Source organism: Typopeltis vanoorti, chromosome 24 (genome assembly GCF_054136105.1).
Source record: "Typopeltis vanoorti isolate ZY-2024b chromosome 24, IOZ_Tvanoo_1.0, whole genome shotgun sequence".
Taxonomy (NCBI): Eukaryota; Metazoa; Arthropoda; class Arachnida; order Uropygi; family Thelyphonidae; genus Typopeltis; species Typopeltis vanoorti.
Genome location: NC_143572.1, coordinates 61,178,195 through 61,200,608, shown reverse-complemented (window position 1 = coordinate 61,200,608; position 22,414 = coordinate 61,178,195). Strand labels below are relative to the sequence as shown.

The window sequence follows — 22,414 nt, the reverse complement described above, 5'->3', positions numbered from 1 at the left end:
ATTCCTTAACAAAATGAAAGAACTTTTGACTTGGTGGTATTGAATGCAACTTTCCTCTCATGTGCCCAACTTCCTGAGTCCATCATGAAATTTTAGATTTTTTATTTTCACAGGCAGTTTCACCACGTGCACCCCTATCTGAGTAAATTTTTTTTTTTTATTCAGATTATGTCAATGAGAGTAAGATTAGATTAGGGGCACGCCAGTAGTGTCTGGCGCCTGTGTGCGAAACTTTAGTGGCACAACTATACCCAGTAGTGTCTGGCACTTATGTGCAAAACTCCCCCCCCCCCCTCTCCAATAAAAAAATCACTTTAAAAAAACGTTTTTTTAAAAGTATTTCCTCCTTTTTGGTGCCTTTACTATCCTGGTGCCTGTGTGCATTGCACACATTGCACATATGGCCGGCGCACCCCTGGATTAGATATCTTGTTTTCAAAATTTCACTCTCTCCAACAATATTTAAGGTGACAGTTCAACATATATAAGCTTTGATTCTTTTTTAAAAGTTCCTTACACATTATTTTCAAAGTAAGTTATATTTATTCTGCTTAAAACTAGATGGTGATCAATTCCTATTTCAAATCTTTTCTCCTTGTGTATCCTTGTCCTCCAGTTTGAATATCGCCAATACTGTAACTGATAAAATTTCTCATAAGGATTCTCCATGTCAGAATTTCATGCACACCTTTATATGAGAACATGGTATTAGTAATGGATAGACTATTTCATGAAGAGAAATAAAGCAAATATAATTTTTATTAGCCATCTTCTTTACACTTTCCACAACAGGTTTACAATTCCATCTCTACTCTGTTCAAAGTATCAAACAAGAACCAGTTTTATTTTTATTTCAGCTATCTTATCTAATGATCAAATAATTCACCATCATCACAGTAGAACCATAGGTACAAATAAGTCTCATTTTCCTTTGTCTACATCACTTCATGAATGCCTGCCATTTCTGGTTTATCTCTGTGTTTAGTGTTAAATTCTACAGCTACTCTTTCCTTTCCCTAATCCCTATTGCTTGGATAAATCAATTATTTGGAAGTATCTCACCTGGGAGTTTTCTTCATCTCTGTAACATTAATGATATCAATATGGCATCCACTGATGCTCATATCATTCCCGTATCTGACTTTTCATATTTCCTTGCAATTCTCTAACCAGAATAAGGGTCCATTTTTAACTAGACAATGTCCTAGCTAGCATAAACTAATATTCAGATATGTTTGCTGGCAAATTGTTCCACTGCCAGCCCATCCTCATTCATTCAGTATATAGGTGGATAGCTAATGGGACCACAATAAGCGAGAATTTATGGTCAGAAGACCTGATATGTTCTCCATATTATGTATAGGCACTTGGAAGTCCCCCCCCCCCTCCCATTATCTAAGCTTTCATTATGAAGCAATTTCTTTTAGTTTTTTTTTTTTTTGTACCTTATCACATGCTTTTTCAGCTCTACAAAATTTGTATTCAACATGTTACAAGAATTTTATTTTTCCATCCCAAATGCAATCTTTTCTTTTTAAGTGAAGTTTTGTTAGAAGTTATTTTTCTTTGTACAAAATAGCAGTGGTGGCTCATCCATAAGGGCTGCAAGGTTGCAGCCCCTCCAGTATAAAATGAAAGTTCCTGCTTTATTATCGCTGTTCTTAAATTTTTATATATTTATCTAAAAACCATTATTTTCTTGTTTGTAATACAATACCGCTCGATAGTATTTTATATAATTCATTTTGTAGCAATAGTTGTATTTTGCAATAGTCAATGTGCTGTGCGGGCTAGGGCTAGTATCAGTACTAGCTAGTATACTCAATGCTGGAGCTGCATTCAATGCAGACCGCACCAAACTGCTACCTAATAGGGATAACGTAGTGATGATAATGCATGATTTATTTGTAGTTTGGGCTAGTAGCATTGCAGCCTAAAATACATTGCTACTACACGAGCACAAACAACATCATCGTTGCTGTTGTAGGCAAATATTGTGCAGCTTTTCTTTTTTCTATTTAATTCTAGCATTTAATTTATATCTTTGTAGAAATGAACGAAGTGAAGAATTCTGTTAAATATTGTTAAATTGTTATATTTTAGTTTTTATTAATGATATAATTTTTTCAATCCATATTGATTTTTTTTTTTACTTTTATTGCTACAGTCCCACCACTACAAATTCTTACAAGTCGCCATTGTAAAATAGTGATACATCATTACATATACCTGCTGCATAGCTCTCAGTATCTACTGATCTCACTCCCACTGATGAGACTTCAAGGTCAAAACCAGTGAAGTTGGCAATTCCTCACAATATTGGCTATAACCTCTCATCATAATGCAGTGTATTCATTATAGTAAGATATTATGGGTTATTGGGCAAAAGTTGAAAGAGTGTAAATTGAAAAATTCAGCTAGAATGGAAAAAAGAGTGAATATAATACTTAATTTAGTGAAGGATTTTACTGCATAAGAAATTAACATAAAAGGAATTATATGTGGAAGGTAAGAGGAAAGAAGTAGAATTCAGTGGATAGGTGATATAGGCATTTAACTTAGTGACAGATTTTACTGCAGAAGGAATTATTATATACCAAGTGGAAGGTGAGGAGAAAAGAATGAGAAATCATCAATGGAAGTTCTCTAAAGATGTGGTGAAGAGTGTGTGTGTATATATATATACACATATATACTCTCTCTCTCTCTCTCTATATATATATATATAGAGAGAGAGAAAATGACAAATAAGTGGAATGCCAGAATGTGTTATGAACACTAGGAGAGTAGATGAGTTTAAGATTCAACATAATAGATATGGTGCTAGCTGAGCCCCCAAGATGAGTATTTTTGGATACAGAGCAACTTGTATGTAGAAAGTAACTCTTCATCAAGTAGCCGAGGTTATAGCAAGCTCTCACGCATTTGTTTGCTTATGCTTAGGGTAAAATACAGAAAGAATCTAATTTGTCAAGTATTAATATACAGTATAGCATTCTTCTTTCATTATCCTTCAAATAACCAAACCTTCTATTTAAGTCCATGAATATGCTAACATGTCAACTGACATCTGAAATGGCAGAACATAACCATACATTCAACTTAACTGCATTTTTGGACCTGCAGATCGATTTTTTAAAAAACAGCATTCCTTGTTGGATTCAGTTGATTTTAAACTATTTATCCTGAAGAAAAAGGGATTATGAAAATCCCTATTTGATTTGAACCAATTTTTGCTCCTATTTCTGTTTGATAAGCTTTCAATTTTTCAACATATTTGCATATATCTTATCTGGAGCACCGTTCATCTCATTGTATAGGCAAATACAATAAGATTCCTTTTCAAATCACCTGAAATTGAACTTTTTGAATTATACAAATTAACCACTCAATTTTTTTTGTATTTCAGCATTTTTGATGAAATATCCAGATGTCTTTCTTTCCCTATTTCAGATTTCTAAAACCACCTTGAATACTAAAGTGTGCTTGTGAGTGCATCGATCCTGGACGCACGGATAAAGTACTGGGGGGGGGGGGGGGATGTAATTATAATACACTATAATTAGAATATGGTATGAATGTGGACATAAGATAGCAACACAACTTAAATATTGACCAGATGTCTTTCTTTCCCTATTTCAGATTTCTAAAACCACCTTGAATACTAAAGTGTGCTTGTGAGTGCATCGATCCTGGACACACGGATAAAGTACTGGGGGGGGGATGTAATTATAATACACTATAATTAGAATATGGTATGAATGTGGACATAAGATAGCAACACAACTTAAATATTGACCATTCAGAAGTTAATAACTGAGCAAGGTATCTTGCTTGCTCAGTTAATAGGAATAAGATTTGGGGGGAGGGACAGCAATCTTCACTTATCTATAAAAATCAAATTATAAATGTCAAGCAGCAATATCAAAATAGACAGTCACCTTAGCACTTCATTTAAGCTATTAAAGAGCTTATTGCAATCCAGTCTTCGGGACTAACTAAATTGAATAACTGAAGTAACAAATTTTTGTATGAAAATCAGCAATAAGAAAAACTATGCAAACAGGCTAGAACATTAAAAATATTTACATTCCCAATGGAGAATACCAGCAGAAATTAGCCAAAATACTAAACACTTTCAATATACAAGACAGTTCAAATTTTAACTTGTGGATTTAAAGGTTCAGTTAGAAATATATTATCAAAGACTAGAGACTTTAAAGTCATAAAGAAAAATGTAAGGAATGAACAGATCACATCCATGGAAGAAATCGTTACAAAAGAACTTGACATTGGCATTCAAGAATATGCTAGCAGAGCTAATTTAAAGTAGTATAATCAATCAACCAAAAAAGAGATAGGAAAAATTGTTCAATAATGGGGAGAGGGGGATAGGTGGATTGATAGTTAGCACGGCCCCTATATAGAATGAAATCTGACAATACATTGGAGATATGACAATATAAGATTAATTTGGAAAATAATTGTCGACAGGAACTAGTAAGGATATAAACAATTGTGCAGCATGGAGGTATTTTTTCTCATAATATCCTGTATACAACTCTTGAATGTGCAGATCAGGGGTTTGATGATCATTCTTTAACATGTTCATGAAAAGCACACCACAAATTGTGTCAGTCAGTGCTTTCCCATAGAGCAAAATGCAACAAATTGCCCCACTTGCAGTTTGCCATCTGTTAAGCCGGAGGTCTTCAACGCATGCCCTGCAGGCCACAGGTGGCCTGCAGCCATGCGTTGATTTAGTGATTTTCATAACCAACAGTCTTCTTTAGATTTATTTTCAATGCTATTCAGAGTCAATGCTGCCAAAATGCCAGGCTCAGTACAAATGGAGCTGCCTGAACTCCAAAACAACTCTTCTTTGAGGGAAAAATTATTCAATGTGCCCTTGCTTACATTTTACAAAGACTATATTTCTGAGGATGCATTCCCTAATTGTCGCTGGCATGCTTTGAAGATGTGTGCTTGGTTAGGAAGCACATACTTATGCGAGCAGTTCTTTTATAGAATGAAGTATGTGAAGTCCAAGACAAGAACTCAGATTATGGACCAATATCTCGAGAATACTCTGCACATAGCAACTTCCAACATTGATAAGCTGGTGAAGGAAAAACATTGCCACATTGCCCATTGACATTGTAAAAAATGAATGTTTTCTTCATTAAATTATCTTTTTTCAAGTATTGATTGTATTTACTTATCATGAACCCGACTCCTACCTACACTTTTAAAGCTGAGTTTGTTCATTTTTATAGGATCTTATGTAACGTATCAAATGCACAGCATTCCTTGTGAATCTGGAAAGCATCTTACAATTCTAAATATCACAGTATAGCTTAGTGGCCCACTGGCTTCATTGAAATTTTTAATGTAGCCCGCACTGTCTGAAAGGTTGAAGGCTCTCTTCTAACATCACAAACAAAGTGATGTTAGAAGAGAAGACCTTTGAGAAGACGAAAAATATAAGCAATTATAAAATTTAATTCCTAAAAACATATAGGTATATATGAAAAGAATTCAAAATTAGTTTTACACAAAAATTGTACTAAAAACCTTAAAATTTTTACGTCATATATATTGCCAAATGTGTAAAAATTTACCTACCTGCACATCCACAGCAGAATGGATATACTCAAATCAAGTGAGCTCCCACAAGGTTCACATCGAGCTATGCAAAGCATAGCTCGATGTGAACATGTTAAGGAAGAGTACTCAAACTTGATGAACTCATGGAACATTTTTAAAAATTACCAGTTTTGCAAAGTAATGTTGTTAACTATTCTATAGCTAGCTAATCTTCATAGATGCATCAAGTGTGATATAGATTTTTTGTTTAATGTTAAGAAACTATGTTCTAGTTCAGTTATGTAGGAGCAGTTATTTTACAGCAACCTCATTTGAATCATTTATAAAGAGAGGTCACATTCATACAGTAAAAATACCACATCGAATCTTGAACTCATTCATACTATCAAAGTTCACCATGCATTCAGGAAATGCTTCAATAATGAAATACATGAGTTTATACTGGAATATTTAAAATAATTATTTTATATATTTAAAAAAAAAAAAAAATTTATTTTTTGAGATAAGGACTGATCTTCAATCCTTATCTCAAACAGCTAACAGGACTCCTTTCAAATCTGCAAAAATTCTTTTCAGTGCCAAGCCTCCAACATCCTAATATCTCTTTGTTTGAATTTAAAGCAATGAAATCACTGAAGAATAATAATTTAATTACAAGGGCTGTTGTTGTTTATCAAGATTGAAAGAATATGAGAGAAAAATGTATTACTTCAAGACTATTCACAACTTACAAAATTCCCACATCTGATCCTACCTGTAGTCAAATAAACAGACATTTTTTTTTTTTTTAAATCTATGTTTCTACTTGGAATGAAGATCAAAAGATAAAAAAACTTAAAACCTTCTTTGGCCATCCCAAAGTTCATAAACCAGGTATTCCATTAAGATCATCTGACTTATATTTCTAAATTATGATCTAATTTACTCACTACTTCAACTAGAAGAACTGCTACTTTATATATATGTATACATAAAAAAATACTTTGGATTTTAAAAATAAAATTTCAGATCTTCATTGGGATGGTTCAGATATTATGATCAGTCTAGATGTTTCCTTGTTTACTAATGTTCCTTTATCTAACAGCATTGGATTATGTCAACAAGAATTTCTTTCAGATACTGTTAAACTATTTGATTTTGTAATACATTCTGGTTATTTCTCCTTTAAAAACAAGTTATATCAACAAATCAAAGGATAATGATTCTTATTTTTAGAGGGACCTGTGGCATAGTTATAATTATTAAAAACAATTAACTCCACAGTAATAACTTTAATTAATAAATAAGGTAGATATTTCGTACTAAAACTAATAGTACATCTTCAGTGTTACAAACAGATAGGAATAGAATACAAGTAATGAACATTCGGTGGATCACCTATTAAAATACAATGTTGTTGCGAGCTAGGAAATGAAAGAAATTAATAAATAATTAATATTTAAGATAATTAGTTTTTTAATGATTACATAAAATAAAAGTCTCCCAGATCTTCAAGAGAGAGGCAATCATTTCAATTTAAATTCGGTCGGTGTAAAAAAGCTTCACAACTTTTTTTAAAGAGGCGTTCATATTTGAACCTGCATCTAAGAAGGAGAATAGCTTTATCCCACTGGATATTATAGGTAGTGGTAATACTGTGTTGTACTAGACTAGTCTGAAGTTTGTTGTAAAATATAATATTGATGTTCTTTAATTCTTTTTTCCACAGAACAGCCAGTTTGTCCAAAATAAGAAACATTTTGTTTCTTATTTCACAAGGAATTTTGTAAACGCCAGCCAAAGACAGAGATGACAGTTTATCTTTTGTAGAAGCAATAAGGAAGAAATTTTATTGATACAAAATTCCTTGTGAATGCGATGTTTCTTATTTTGGACAAACTGGCCGTTCTGTGGAAAAAAGAATTAAAGAACATCAATATTATATTGATTACAACAAACCTCAGAAATCTAGTCTAGCACAACACGGTATTACCACTACCCAAAATATGCAGTGGGATAAAGCTATTCTCCTTCATAGACGCAAGTTCAAATATGAAAGCCTCTTTAAAGAAAGCTGTGAAGCTTTTTTACACCGACTGAATTTAAATCAAAATGATTGCTTCTCTCTCTTGAAGATCTGGGAGACTTTTATTTTATGTAATCATTAAAAACTAATTATCTTAAATATTAATTATTTATTAATTTCTTTCATTTCCTAGCTCACGACAACATTGTATTTTAATAGGTGATCCACCGAATGTTCGTTACTTGTATTCTATTCCTATCTGTTTGTAACACTGAAGATGTGCTATTAGTTTTAGTATGAATAGCTACCTTATTTATTAATTAAAGTTATTACTGTGGACTTGCATGTTGTTTTTAATAACAAATGAAAGGAGCAATGGGTAACCCTATTTCTTGTGCTACTGCCAACTTCTTCAAGGAACACTGAACAATTTATTTTTGATAATATTTCTACCAGATCTACTCACTGGTTCAGATATGCGAGTGATATTTTTGCAATTTGGAATGACTCTTCCTCTGAGTTACAGCAGTTTCTTTCCAAATTAAAGGCACTTCATCCCAGGATCCAATTCACCCTAGAAGAAGTAGATAAGCAGTTAGCCTTTTTTAGATCTTTTAATTCTTTGTCAACCAGTAGCCTACATTTCTCAGTTTTTCAGAAGACACATACAAGCTATTATATCCATGTTGAATCTCATCACCATCCCAGTCAAAAGGCTGGAACTATTAAAACAGTACATCAGCCCATTCCTTATGTTCTTCTGACGAACTGTTACAGAAAGAATTCCAACATATTAATGCCACCCTTTTATCTAGTGGTTTTAAGGATTCTTTCATCAAAAGACTTAATTATGGTATCTCTACCTCTTCAAATACAGAAGAAACAATTCACATTCCTATCCCTTATGTGCAAGGCATTAGTGAATATATAATGAAAGTTTTAAAACTATTGACTATCTTTATTGCCTTTTGCCCCATCAGAAAAATCTCCACCTTTCTCGCTTCTCCTAAGGACAAGCTTCCACCTCTCAATTATCCATGTGTCTACCAGATTTCTTGCTCTTGTGAGTTAGAACATAAGTCTTATGTTTTTTACAAGGGGGTTTTTACAAGATTAATTCAGAGGAAATTATTCAGAACAGTGTGGTGGTGGGAGAACTAGGGGTCATCCATGGAAACTGAGCAAGAGTGTAGTTAGCAAGGGTGTTAGAACTAGGTTTTTTACTTGGAGAGTGGTGAATGAGTGGAATAAGCTGCCAGAGTCTGTTGAGGGTGCCATGACTGTGAATGAGTTCAAAGCAACGTATGATAGATACTGTGCGAATGCTGAATAATTCTTGACATGATGTTTAGGACCTCCCTCATGAGTCTAATTATTACAGGCAACTCCAAGGAGTTGCCCATAACAATAATAATATTAAATACCATAAGCCTCAATAATCTGGACTTGCAAAGCATGTTATCAACACTAAATAGAGTTCATTGGAATAAGACAAGAGTTCTTCATAAAAGTCAATTCCTTATAGAATGACTTTATAAAGAAATGTGAAACTTTACTTCACTCTCCTAACTTAAACAGATACAATGGTCTACGTCTTTCCCCTTTGCAGGAAATGGTACTTTTTAGACCAGCTAATCTTTGCTAACTTTGTCTAAATATATATTTCTTTTTAAATAAGTTAAGAAGTTTACTGATCTTTTTAGTTATCTTGCATTAGCTACTTAGATGGTGGTTTTTAGAATTGTCTGTTAATGTTCAATTGCCATTTTGTGATCTTGTACTGACAATTATGGTAATTATGTCTATGATACTTAGGTGAAAATTTTACACTAATCAAGTATTTTACATGAGCTTTACTCCAGTGTTATAATTATTTTAAATTCTGGCAATGCATTCCACTCACTAACCCACTCTCAGTATAAAAATAAATCCATTCCTCACTCCCCTCTTCATAATACCTTTACTGAACTTAAAGGAAATTTCTTAAGTGTACATTATTCAGAGTAAGGAATTCCTGGAAAAAATTTAAATTATGGAAGGTGGTGGGCGAGTCTCGACTCCATGAAGGTCTAGTGTTAATAATAAACTAGATGTAATTAGATGGAAAGAATCTCCCTTCAGCCACAATTTGAATCTGAAAATACCTGTTTAGTGACATGTCCAATATATTCAAGGCATATGTTTGGCAATGCAGAGGGTTGAACTAAACTTAACAGTAATAACTATATGCAACAGACTAAATGCAAGAAGTTGTTTGGAGGAAATTCATGCTCCCAGCATTTATTTACCACATTGCCAATGGATAACGAGGAATTTAGGAACGTAATCTAGGATGGTTGCAAACCATTTTGTTTTCAAAATTAGTTACTGTTTGATATAAGGTTATTACTGCAACACCTTCAAGGACTCCCTGCACAACTCATTAAGACATTGACTCATTAAAACTACTCTCTTAATCCATCTACACACAATGCCACCTGCCACTCACCAACAGAATTTTTAGTCTATATATTATGTGTGTTCTATGATCAATTTGCCTGTATATGGGATGAAAAATCAGAGTTCCTGAGATAGAGAAAACCCTGCTACCTCTTATGAGGTCAGCTAACTCAACGTCAACTGAAGAAACTCACAAAGATTGTTCTCATCATGAGAAATAAACTCTGGTCTTTTTTACCAACTGAAGGGCAATGATCCTTCATTCTTCCAACTGTGCAACAGGAGTAACAAAGATATTTCACAAAAAATTCATATTAAGCATAGGAATTAATAATAACAGGCCTATTTGACAAACTGTCAGAACTGTAGCACACTTCAGTAGCATGGATCAGTTAAGGATTAAATAATCTAGTAACTTGGCTTTAAACAAGTATTTAAACCACTTCAGGCCTAAGAAGGAGAATGATAGTCTACAAACAGATGACTTTCATCTGTTTCAGTAGAATTCAAACCACAGCTCTTAAAAATAAGAGATTAAGTTTTATAATTTAAAAGTAATTTATCATCTGAACTCTAATCATAAAAATGATTCTGTGAGGATACTCCAGATTTTAATTGTTATAAGAACCTTCCATGGAGTCAATCATGGTAGGTCTCACTCAGCAAGCAACATTTATTATGCTTAATGTTAAACTCATTCACACTCCAAGAATTCTTAATACATTTTGCTCACTTGCAACTCTCCATGCAAAAATTATTCCTTGCTCCTCAATTTCACACCACTTTATCACGACTTCTACCTTCTCACCTACTGCATATAATCTCTTTATATTAATCTGATAAAATTATCTCATTAACTTAAATGCCTATCATACCATTTTTCTATAAAAATTTTCAATTTATATTCCCTTTATCTCTCAGCACAACCAATATTTCAGTACTTCAGTTCCTCTGTAATTAAACTAAATCAGTTATTATGTAATTTAAATACCTCTTCCCATAACTAACATTTCAGAGTCCGGAATTGCTTTAGTCATTTGTATCTGGACCTTTTCCAGTTTTCATATCACAATGGAAACTAGGCTATTAAATTGGTGTACAGCAGTCCATGTGTGGTTTAACTGTGTTAAGTAGTACAACCACCCCTTATCTATACTTGGCACTGTGCTTATCACTGCAGCAAAGCTCTATGCAATTTTTGCAACACCTGCAATGTGCCAGGTGAACCTTGGTCCTCTGTCAGCTATCACCCACATGTATTGAATCTCATTCACATCCTAAAGAACAGTTCTGCCAATATATACAATTGTCAATATATACCTATACATTTGAACTTAAGATTAAAACAAACTGCAACAATCTGAGAAGGCTAAAAGTAACTCTTCCAGAAAGAAAGTGAAATCAGCGTTACTTCTTATAAAAAAGAACATCACAATATAAGAAAATTGAAAATTTTGTTGTAACATATGAATCAGAATCATCTTATCATGGTTTCAGGCCAAGTGCTTGTTCTGGTCTTATGTCACTGTCCTCTTGGTCTTTCAATTGTTATTTCCATTTTACATTACTGTTCCATGGTAATCTCCATGAAGTCCAATGACTCACTGAAGAACACCCACACTATACCTCTCCTTGAACACACTGACAAAGCACAAAGAACAGACTGCTAACCCATTCAACAATCTCCAAGCAAAAAATACAGTCTTCACATTCTTACTATTGACAGCCTTACTCAATTTCCAGAGATGACCCTCTTCTTATGCCTCATCTAGCTAAGTGCTCATATTTAGCTCTGCATCAATCCTATAAAACTCATCATCATCATCAAATTCCTGCCATGTACCCTCAAGGGGTGTACAGGATATGATAGTACTACATGAAAAAAATTACATTATTACTAACTTCCTATCTATAATTTTCCTCCAAATTAGTCTGTTACTTGTCAAGACTCCAACATTATCAGATCTTATATTTCTATCGTCTAAGACACTTTGTACCGTATCAATCCACCTATATCTTGGTCTTCCTCTGGGTCGTTCTGCTGCCAACCTGGCAGAGAACACTTGTTTTGCTAATCTTTCTTCGCCCATTCTATTTAAGTGACCATACCACCTGAGATTAGCTCTGATAACACATTCCTGGATGTTGACAATGTCAAGTTCTTTCCTAATATCCTCGTTTTTAATATGATATTGCCATTAATGCCATCTGTTCACACCTATAATCTTTCTCAGGACTCTCATATCTGTGGTCTCTAGTCTTTGGTCAAGTGTTTTACTTCTGATCCAGCTCTCAAATCCATAAGTTAAAACTGGTTGAACACTGTCTTGTATACAGCTAATTTAGTGTTCCAACTAATTTCTCTCTTATTCCATATGAATTTATTCAATTGACTTCCTACCATACCAGCTTTGCTGATTCTGTTGTCTATTTCTATATTTAATTTACCATCTTCAGTAAAAATCGTGCCTAAGTAGCTGAAATGTTTCACTTGTTCCACAGGTTCTGCATTCACAACACAGTTGACATTTTCAATGATTCTGCCTGTTTTCATTGTCATTGACTTTTTATTGCTGACCTTCATACCATATCAATTACAACAGCTATTCAATTTAGTCAGAGAATCTTGCAGACTTGTAGCGGATTTATTAGGAAGTATAACATCATCTGCATAAAGCAAAGAGCTGACATTAACATCTCCAATTTTGATATCATGTTTAATACCACTTTCCTTCATAATGTGATCCATATAGATAATGAATAACAGAGGGGATAATGTACATCCCTGTCTCACACCAGATTTAACATTAAACCATCTTCCTGTACTTCCTTCAATTCTAACTGCTGACTTACAACTCAAATAAAGACTAAGTATTGCTTGATATAATGCCCCATTGACACCATATAACTGTAGCGTATTGAATAGCTTCTCTCTTGGCACCTTGTCATATGCCTTTTCCAGATCGATAAAACTTAAATACAGATCTCTGTTATATTCCCATGCTTTCTCGACTATTTGTCGTAAAGTGAAGATCTGATCCTGACAGCCTCTAATTGGCCTGAATCCAGCTTATTCTTCACCAAGCTTTTCTTCTACAATTGTTCTCAACCGTTTCTCAAGTATACTTACATAGATCTTGCCAGGAACACTCAGTAGAGAAATACCTCTGTAATTCTAACATTCAGTTTTATTTCCCTTTTTATATATGGGTACTATGAGAGCTCTACTGCAATCATCGGGAATTCGTCCCTCTGTCCAGGCTTTCTGAACTATGCAGTGCAGCCACTGTAAGACTCTTATACCACCATACTTCAGCATTTCTGGTCGAATATCATCTACTCCTGCTGCCTTTCCACATTTCAAGCCTTTGATGGCTTTTTCTACTTCAAGTACGCATACGTATTCCTGACCATGCCAGATCAGTGTTTTTTTACCACTGTGCTGTCATCACTGCTTGTTTCATTTAGCAGTTTTTCAAAGTAATTACTCCATACTTCAAGGATATCCTTTTCTCTCATTTTCATGTCACCTTTATCATCTCTAACTCCTTTTACAGCACTCTTTCCTCCATTCCTAAGCTTCTTCAATAACCTCCAGAATATTTTGCCACCCTCTTGATATTTATTTTCTATATTCTTGCCAAAGTCATCCCATGACTTTTATTTAGCTAGCTTTACACAGTGTTTAGCATTCTTGCATTTGTCTCTGTATTCTCTAAGAGCACAAGCTGGCTTATTTGCCTGGAACTTTTGATATGCTTTCTTCTTTTCCTTCACTGCCTCTTTAACTTCCTGTGTCGACCATGCAGTTCTAATTTTTCTATCCTTGCAGACAACTTCACCACAGGGTTTTCTTCAGAGTTTGCCACTAAATCTCCAAGGTTTGATTCCTGTTCTCAAACTCTTTCATTTTTTCTTCAATAATCTTTGTGTATTTTAGTCTACAGTTCACATCTGAGAGCTGCTCAACTTTTATTAGCTTTAAAACTTTCTTACATGTTATTCTTTTCAATATGAAATTCAATTTTATCCTGCTCAAGACTAAATAGTGATCACTTCCAATTTCTAATCCTCTGTACACTCTGGTGTCCTGCACCAGGAAGAAAACATTACTATTAACAATAACATAGTCAATGAGACTTTTCTTATTCCTTGCCTCTTCTCTCCATGTGAATTTGTGCACATTTTTATGTTGGAACATGGTGTTAGTAATAACCAGTCCATGTCCTGAGCAGAAATCCAACAAATATTTGCCATTATTATTAGCTTTGCTCTTTTCTCCAAATTTTCCCAAAATATTTTTGTATGTCTCACAATCATTTCCTACTCTGCTATATAGATCCCTAACAAGGATCAACTTTTCCTTTTTCATTGTGTCAGTTGCTTTTTCTAAAGCCTCAAAAAATCCCTCCACTTCTACCTTAGTAGAACCTTCTGTGGGACCAAAGGCACAAATAAGTCTCATTGTCCAGTTCCCCATTCTCATATTTGCCCACATTACTCTACTTGAAACTGACTGCCATTCAAGAAGATTAGCCTCGTATTTTGTGTTGAATAGTATGGCTACTGCTTCTTTTCCTTGATTGTCATTGCCTGAATATAACATTTTGTATTTATTGCTCAGAAAGATCTCACCAGTTTTTGTCTTTTTTGTTTCAACTTTATGCAAGAATTATAAAATTCACAAACAACTAAAAATTTTAAATTTGAAAAATAAGAACTGTACACTGCAATGGATAACAGCCCATGTAAATACCGAAAGCAATGAAATAGCAGACAGACTAGCCAAAAAAGCAAGATACCTCAAAAATTACACTCACCAACTGATGCTAACTCTGTTGCCAAAATAAGATTGGTAAAACGAACTATCAAGAAGAGGAATGAAATCAGCAGAATTAATGAAAATAGAGAAATAACCACAGTCTTCACGAGACTAAGGACAGAACATTTTAAAAGGCATGAAAATTCAGGCAGACTGTAGTAGAAGCTTTGAAACATGCGAGAACTATCCAGGAGTTGAATTAACATCTGCCAATATCTATTTATCACCAGCAATTGCTGCTGCTCCACAGAAAATTTACAATAACCCTAGAAAAAAGCTCTACTCCAAAGTTCAACAAATTGCCAAAGCAGTTCTACAGATTGACGGTCATATCTAGAAGCTGTTCAATGGATTCGACAACAGCACAGCATTGTATCAAACAATTATTCTGGTTAACCTTTTTTTTTTTATTGTTGTTTTCGTATTTTAATCTCATCTATATATATATATATATATTAACTAGATTAATAGTTTTAGATAAGCTACATCTGTGTCTAACATGTTGATTAATTTATTCAAAAAAAAAATCAGCTAACGCCTTTTTTTTTTTTTTGATTAATTTATTACCTAACTGTATTTTGTATCTTTATATAAAAATTTTATATAGCTTATACCAAAATGTAAAGGATATTCTTATTTTTTCATTATATTGCATAAATTTATCTGTATTTCATCAAAAGCTTTCTCATAATCTATAAAGAACTGATGAGTCTCTAAATTAAGTTCTTTTTTTTTAATTTTCTGTTTTTTTCAAATTTGTTTTAACACATAAATATTGTCTATACACGATCTTCCATGTTTGAAACCATTTTGTTCCATTGAGAGTAGATGGCTTACAATATTTCTAAGTCTTTTATTCAGAATGTTGTAACCTGTATTTAATACTGATTCCTCTGTAATTTCTACAATCATCTCCTTTCTTAAATATAAGATATAACGTTAGCTTTTCACCAATCTGATGGAACTTCACATTTTCTCCAAGTTATTTATTAAATTTAAGAATCTGTGATATAAATATTCTCCACCCTATTTCCAAAGCTCTGTATTTATGTCATCTAATCCAGTTGGATTTTCTATTTTATTTTAATTAAGTAATTTTTTTTTTGACACCTTTATTGCTTCTATATCAATATTTTATTATTGTTTTCAGTTATTAAACTTTGGGTCATATATAAATTTTTATGTTTTACCATTGTTTCTCTTCTAGTATGTTGATTTCTGCTGTATCGCTCTCTTCATTGTTTAATTTCCTTAATATTTTGTAAGCTATGTTTTGTCTTTCATGCATGTGTTCTATTTTATTAATAAATCTGTCCCAAGAATCTTAATGAGCTTTCTGTACAATGATTTTAGGCTTTTTTTGTTTTTGTATATTTCTTTTGTTTCCTTTGTAAGTTTTGAAGGAATTATTTGAATGTACTTGTTTTTCTGTTATTGCATTTTCTATATCTGTTCCAAATGTTTAATGTTTCTGTTTAATATTTTATTTTTCTTCAAGTACTTCAGAGGCTGCTTTATAAATGATCTTTATTAAAGTTTTATATTTTTCTTCCATATCTTCATTGATTTTTGGCTTCTTTTAGGTAATCTGTTAATCATGATTGATGTAACATTCTAATGATTTCTTCTTGTAATAGATATACTTTATATACTTGCTCTAGTTCTAGTTTTGTTTTGCTTTTATTAACTTCCTTTCTCCTTTGTTTCCTTTCTCTTTTACTTCCTTTGTTAGTATTTTTATTTTAGAAACTATTAAATAATGATCTGAAAAATTTTATTTCCTCTGAAATCATGTACATGTTTTACATGTGGAACTAGTTTCTGATTAGTAATGATATAATGAATTATAGATCTTGTTCCTCTGCCAATCCAATTATATTTTTTTTTTTTTTGAAAAAAAAAAAGTATCAGTTAATTTAAAATTAGTGAAAATGCCACTAATTTTTAATAGTTCTTGACCATTGTTATTCATGCAAATTTCTCCATATTGTCCTAAGACATTTGGGACTGGATTATTATCAGTTCAAGTTATTAAGATCCCTTGCTATTAATATAGTCATTTTTATTACATTTATTTAACTGATTTTGTAGTTTCTCATAAAATTGTTCAGAGTCCTCTTTTCTACTTTCTTCAGGGACATATACCCATATGATATTTAAGTAGCTTCTATTTGTTTTAAATTTAACTGTCTTAATTCAATCATTTATAAAATTGGACTTTCATATTCTATTTTTCCAATTATTGATTAAAATGGCTGCTCACCTAGAAACTAATATGTTGGTAAACTCTACTATATAACATATTAAAACCATCTTTTGTTAACTTTAACTTAAGTTCATCAGACACAAACAATGGAGACAACTAGTAACCTCTACAATTCAACTTATCCAGTAGTATTTGAATCACATTACGGAATTACTAATAAAAAGAAATGTTAAAATTTATATGTTCGATTTACGTATGCTAGTAAATGATTTAAAATATTATATTTAAGCCTATTTTGCCTGTTTCTGATTTAAAATAATTTGTTTCACACAAAATTCTGAGTAGCTCAGCTGATACTGATGCCCTTTGATTGGAAAGATGTGGATTTGAACCCAACTAGGAAGTTAAGAATATAAGTTTTTGAACTGCAAATAGGTGTCTCATAAGGTCAAGGTTTTTTCCTCCCAAAAATAGGCATTTTTCATCCTGAAAGAAACTGGCAAGAGCATACACACAGTGACACACAACAGCTATGATTAACCATACTATAATAGTTTTCTTTAGATTTGCATGAAGCTAAGTTACTTGACTGTGTGACAGGCACTGAACCCAACATGTTAAAGAGAAGATGAGACTTATGTAGCAAATGATATTTGTAACTAAATACTGCAAATGCTTATTAATGCCATGACCTGATAATTATTGTCTTTGACTTATATATGCAGATTTACAAATTTAAGGCTGCAGTTCTTTGCAGGTGAACAATTGCTATGTTCTTCATGCTGAAACAAAGCAAGAGTAACCAGAATCCAGGATATGCATATAGCAGTTTAATATCAAAAAGGCTCTGAAATGAAGTAAAATAAATAAATAAAGCTGCTCTTTTTTTTATTTATTTTTTACAAGTCTGAATCCACTGAAAAGTGTAACAAAGTTTCAACTCCACTTGATTCAACCATACTATTTTCCAAGTTTCCATCTCTATATTAATATGAAAGAACAAATTAGCTATTACAATCATTTAATTCTCTGCAAAGTATTTGCTATTACTTGTGTAAACAGAATCACCTTCGTGAAATAAACAGAAGAATAAGAGGTTTATGTAGTTCAGCATCATTTAGCTTTTTAAAAATTAAAAAATAAGAACAAATTTAAAAAAAAATTAGAAAATAAGCTTACTGAAGATGATTATTGTTGGTTTTTTGAATCTATATCTATATATATATATATATATATATATATATATATATTAAAAAAAGGATAGAATTTTATAGGATTAATGCAAAGAAAATATTTCAGCACTTGATTAGAAGGGCCAAAACAAGAACCATTTCTGGAAATTGAGCAAGAGTTTGGTTAACAAGGAGGCAAGGACTAGATTTTTCACTTGTAAAGTCGTGAATGAGTCTGTTACAAGTGCTTTGTTAGTCAATGAGTTCAAGGAGGGGTTCAAGAGATATCCTGCATCTTCTGTGACGAGTCTTCTCACTCTCTATACAATAATATTACACAATACCTCTGCAATGTCCCAGGACCCAACATGGGAGGCCCTTTACACCATACAACAACATGAATCTGCCATCTATGCGACTATGCAGTATTTTTGCCTAATGTATGTTCTCTAGCCAGCTTGTCTGCTTTGCAGAATTTAAAAAAAAAAAAAAAAAGTTTCTGTAGTAGAGGGATGGGAAATGCTACCTTTGCATAAGACAAACTAACTTGCTGCCAATTGAAAAACCCCATATTTTTCTCGATTTGTTTTCAAAAGACAAACCCTTTGATGACAGAAGAAAGTGTTTAATGGGTTTTCAGAAACCACAACATGAAGTGTTAGTTTCAAGAAATACAGTAAAATATTATGCATTGTGTATCCCATTCATAATGTTCTACTGCAGTAGAACATTATGAATAGGATACACAATGCATAATATTCAACAACAGAACATTGAATGCGATACACTACACAAAAGATATTTGTAAAATCAAAATGGCCAACTATATATAATACACTGAGCTGGATAACTTAATTTTAAGATGTTGCGACAAATATTAGATACGCTTTAACATTCAGCAATGATATGAGAATTTGTTTCATATGACAAACATTTTCCAGTTGGGGAGGGAGTGACACGAGACTGACATCACTTGGGCGTGGGGAAGCAGACAATGACCATCACGCTCATGTACTCCAAAACACTGTTTCACACCATGGAGAAAGGTAACGAAACTGTATCATCAGTAAATTTATTAAAGTCTGACTTTAGCAACATCATCACGAGTCTACATTTGCCGATTGCTTGTTATAATACTGCTACTAAGAAACAGAGCTGATAAGCTTTGAACATATATTAGCCTTCACCTTTAACCCCCCCCCCACACACCAAAAAAAAAAGAGTCAAGATCCACTATGAGATCCACTACTGTGGCATAAACTAAAAACTTACAGCTACCATTATGTTCTGTATTTTACAGATATGTCACTAGTATCCTCATCTCCGAATTAAAATGGACAAAAAAAAAAAAAAAAACACGTGTAACAAAGAATGTCGACATTTGTCTTCTCAGAATCATCGCAGACAAGAAAAATGACGCATTTCCCGAATCCACAATGCTCTCAACATGTGTATATAAGTGTCAATGGGCGACAGCAGTCGATATTTTAAAATGTAAGCGTTCGTTCGTTACAAATTCAAGATCAGAGATTGCGATACTATCATAATATAAAGTGAAAAGATAATAAATATGCAATAAAACAGTTACCTTTAAACTATTCAAATCAATATCATCCAAACTACAATTTACACTAGGCTGAGTGAGCGCCATGATGACCAGACGATTAAAAACACAAGTAAAACGCCAGTTCTGAACGTGACGCCAGACGCTGACGGCCTTACAGTGCTACTGCTGAAATCGTAATCCAGCGGAAAATTCCTTGGAATTCACAAATTCACTCCGAATTCTCAGAATACAAAATGTTGTGATAAACTGGGTTCACAAATATCTTTAATGGAAGATACAAGCATCCGTCCATGGCGAAGATATATACAATTTTTAAGACACCATATCAAACAAGCATGCATCACAAACATGCTCCAACAGTACACCACGCTACTCTCCACTGAAAGATCGTTTTACAATCCCTCGACACCTGAAGGAACAAAACCTTGAACGTCCATCTATCCTCCCCAGCTGTGAGTGGTGGAGCTTATCCTCTAACTGTACTCTCGTTTATAATTTGCAAACATATCTCTTTCGTAGCGACATCTATTGACTTAAAATTAACTTTCAAGTTTCTATTTACTTTGAGCAGAAACAGACTTTCAACTTTGTTAGAATAAAAAAATTAGCATTAAAGAAAGAAAATTTTATAAAACAGAAGTTTGAAAATCGAACTGTGTTTTACTTTATTAAATAAAATAATTTCACAAATAGCACGTCATGTGTAGAAATTTTCAAATATAAGTACCGTATTTATAAATACTGGATGGAAAGATGCATAGAAGAAATAAGTCTGAATTACTTCTTTGGACATCAAAATTTAGCGTTACTTAAAAGCACTGTATTCTCGTAAGCTTTTCGTCACTTTCGAAAAAAGTTTTATTCAAAGTAAACATTGTTTTGTATTTCATCATAAAACAGCACTGGATATTATTTACCTTTTCTGTAAATATTGTCGAAGAAGTGAACAGAAGTATTTTATTATTATTATTCCTGATACCTCCAAGGAGTCCGAAGACTCATCGCGGGAGGACACCTACAATTGTCTCTACGCCTAATCTCTACTACGAATCAACGCCATCTACCGCCCACCTCCAACACCACCACAACTAGTATTTTTTGTCTGTAAATTGTGTGTGTTCTGAAGTATATGTTTTATTATTAAATATATAGCCGAATGGCTTCCATTAAGCATAATTAAGATATTAAAATGGAAGATATTATGGATCCAGCCATATTTTATAGCCGAATATAAAAAAAATTAAGAACGTTACGAAATATACCGGATAGATTAGAAGAATATAACCTTCGATATCAGAGTTGCCTTGATATGCACTACTTGAAAGACAAGAGTTCTACCCAGGAACTGGTATGACTATAAAATATAACTAGATCCATTATATCCTCTATTTTATTATCTTAATAATGCCAAATTGAAGCCTTTTGATTCTATATTTTTTGTAATTTGTTTATGCACCTACTGAGAACTCAGTTATGATGAAGTTAACTTTTTGACATAGAATTACTACCGTACTTGGCTATTACTGTTACCCTCCTGCCGTGATCAGAGCTTTAATAGCTCAATAACACCTTATCCCTACACTGTCCTCTACAGATAATGGGGAAGATGCAAAGATTTTTTTTTTGTTTCGCCACTTTAAGCCAGTCCTTATAAGGATAAGGATTACCGTACTTGTGTTTTGTTGATTAATACCCTTGGAGGGTAATGGATGGCAATACTGTAGCCAATGAAGTTCTAACTGAGGCTTGGCTATTGCTGTTACCCTCCTGCCATGAACAGAGCTTTAATAGCTCAATAACACCTTATCCCTACACTTCCTCTACAGATAACGGGGAAGATGAAAAGCATTCTTGCTTCGCCCCTTTCAGCCAGTCCTTATAATGACTATAAGGATTACCGTACTGGGTAGGCGAGAGTAAAAGCAATGATGTCTGACGTGCCGGATTTTGATAGTTGATATAAAATGTGATTCAAGAAATTTTGACTAGTAAATTTACTAGTAGTAAATAGTTTTACTACTATAATCAATCGGTTAAATTTTCAAACACGTCCAAAGAATCAGCTAAGTAGGTATCAACAAATTTCAAAACAAGGGCGATACGCTAGGCCTACTGCCATTAGTATCGCCAATGTTTTCATTGCTTCATTTACTTCATTAGAAACTGTCTACTTATTATTGTGGAAAGGGGAAAGTCATGTTCTGCTCTATAGAATAGGGCTTGGATCTAACCATGGATGCACTGTACGAAGAACTTAATTTTAAACAGCTTCTGGCAACATTTAAACACGTAGCCAATCTGCTTCACACAAAATGGCCAGGAAAAGTTGTAGTTCATGAAATAAAAGAAGTTGATACAGATGACTCTCAACTCTTAGAACTTCTTCAAGACAGCGCTATCGAAATAGCAACAACTGATGAGGATAATCCCCCTTACTGACCACACCGATTATCAGGAGGTTCGCGCTCACAAAAAACGCAAAACTGCAGCCTCTGAACCACCCAATGCGGATGAAATGGAAGAAGATGGCCCTGTCCCGGACTCTCCTACCGATTATTCTGCGTGAAAAGAATAAATGGATGTCGCTAAGGACTAC

At 33.3% G+C, this 22,414-nt stretch overlaps 1 protein-coding gene across 5 annotated transcripts in view; it reads right to left on the bottom strand.

Moving 5' to 3' along the window:
- msn (serine/threonine-protein kinase msn) overlaps positions 1 to 20,258 on the bottom strand; it is a 566,215-nt gene extending 545,957 nt beyond the window's left edge. For all 5 annotated transcript variants that reach the window (XM_090413541.1, XM_090413543.1, XM_090413544.1 and 2 more), the window contains exon 1: positions 19,840 to 20,258. In XM_090413541.1, coding sequence (XP_090269667.1) covers positions 19,840 to 19,902 — 63 coding nt within the window. In that variant the 5' untranslated portion in view covers positions 19,903 to 20,258. The remainder of the gene's footprint in view (positions 1 to 19,839) is intronic.
- Between the last annotated feature and the right edge of the window lie 2,156 nt (positions 20,259 to 22,414).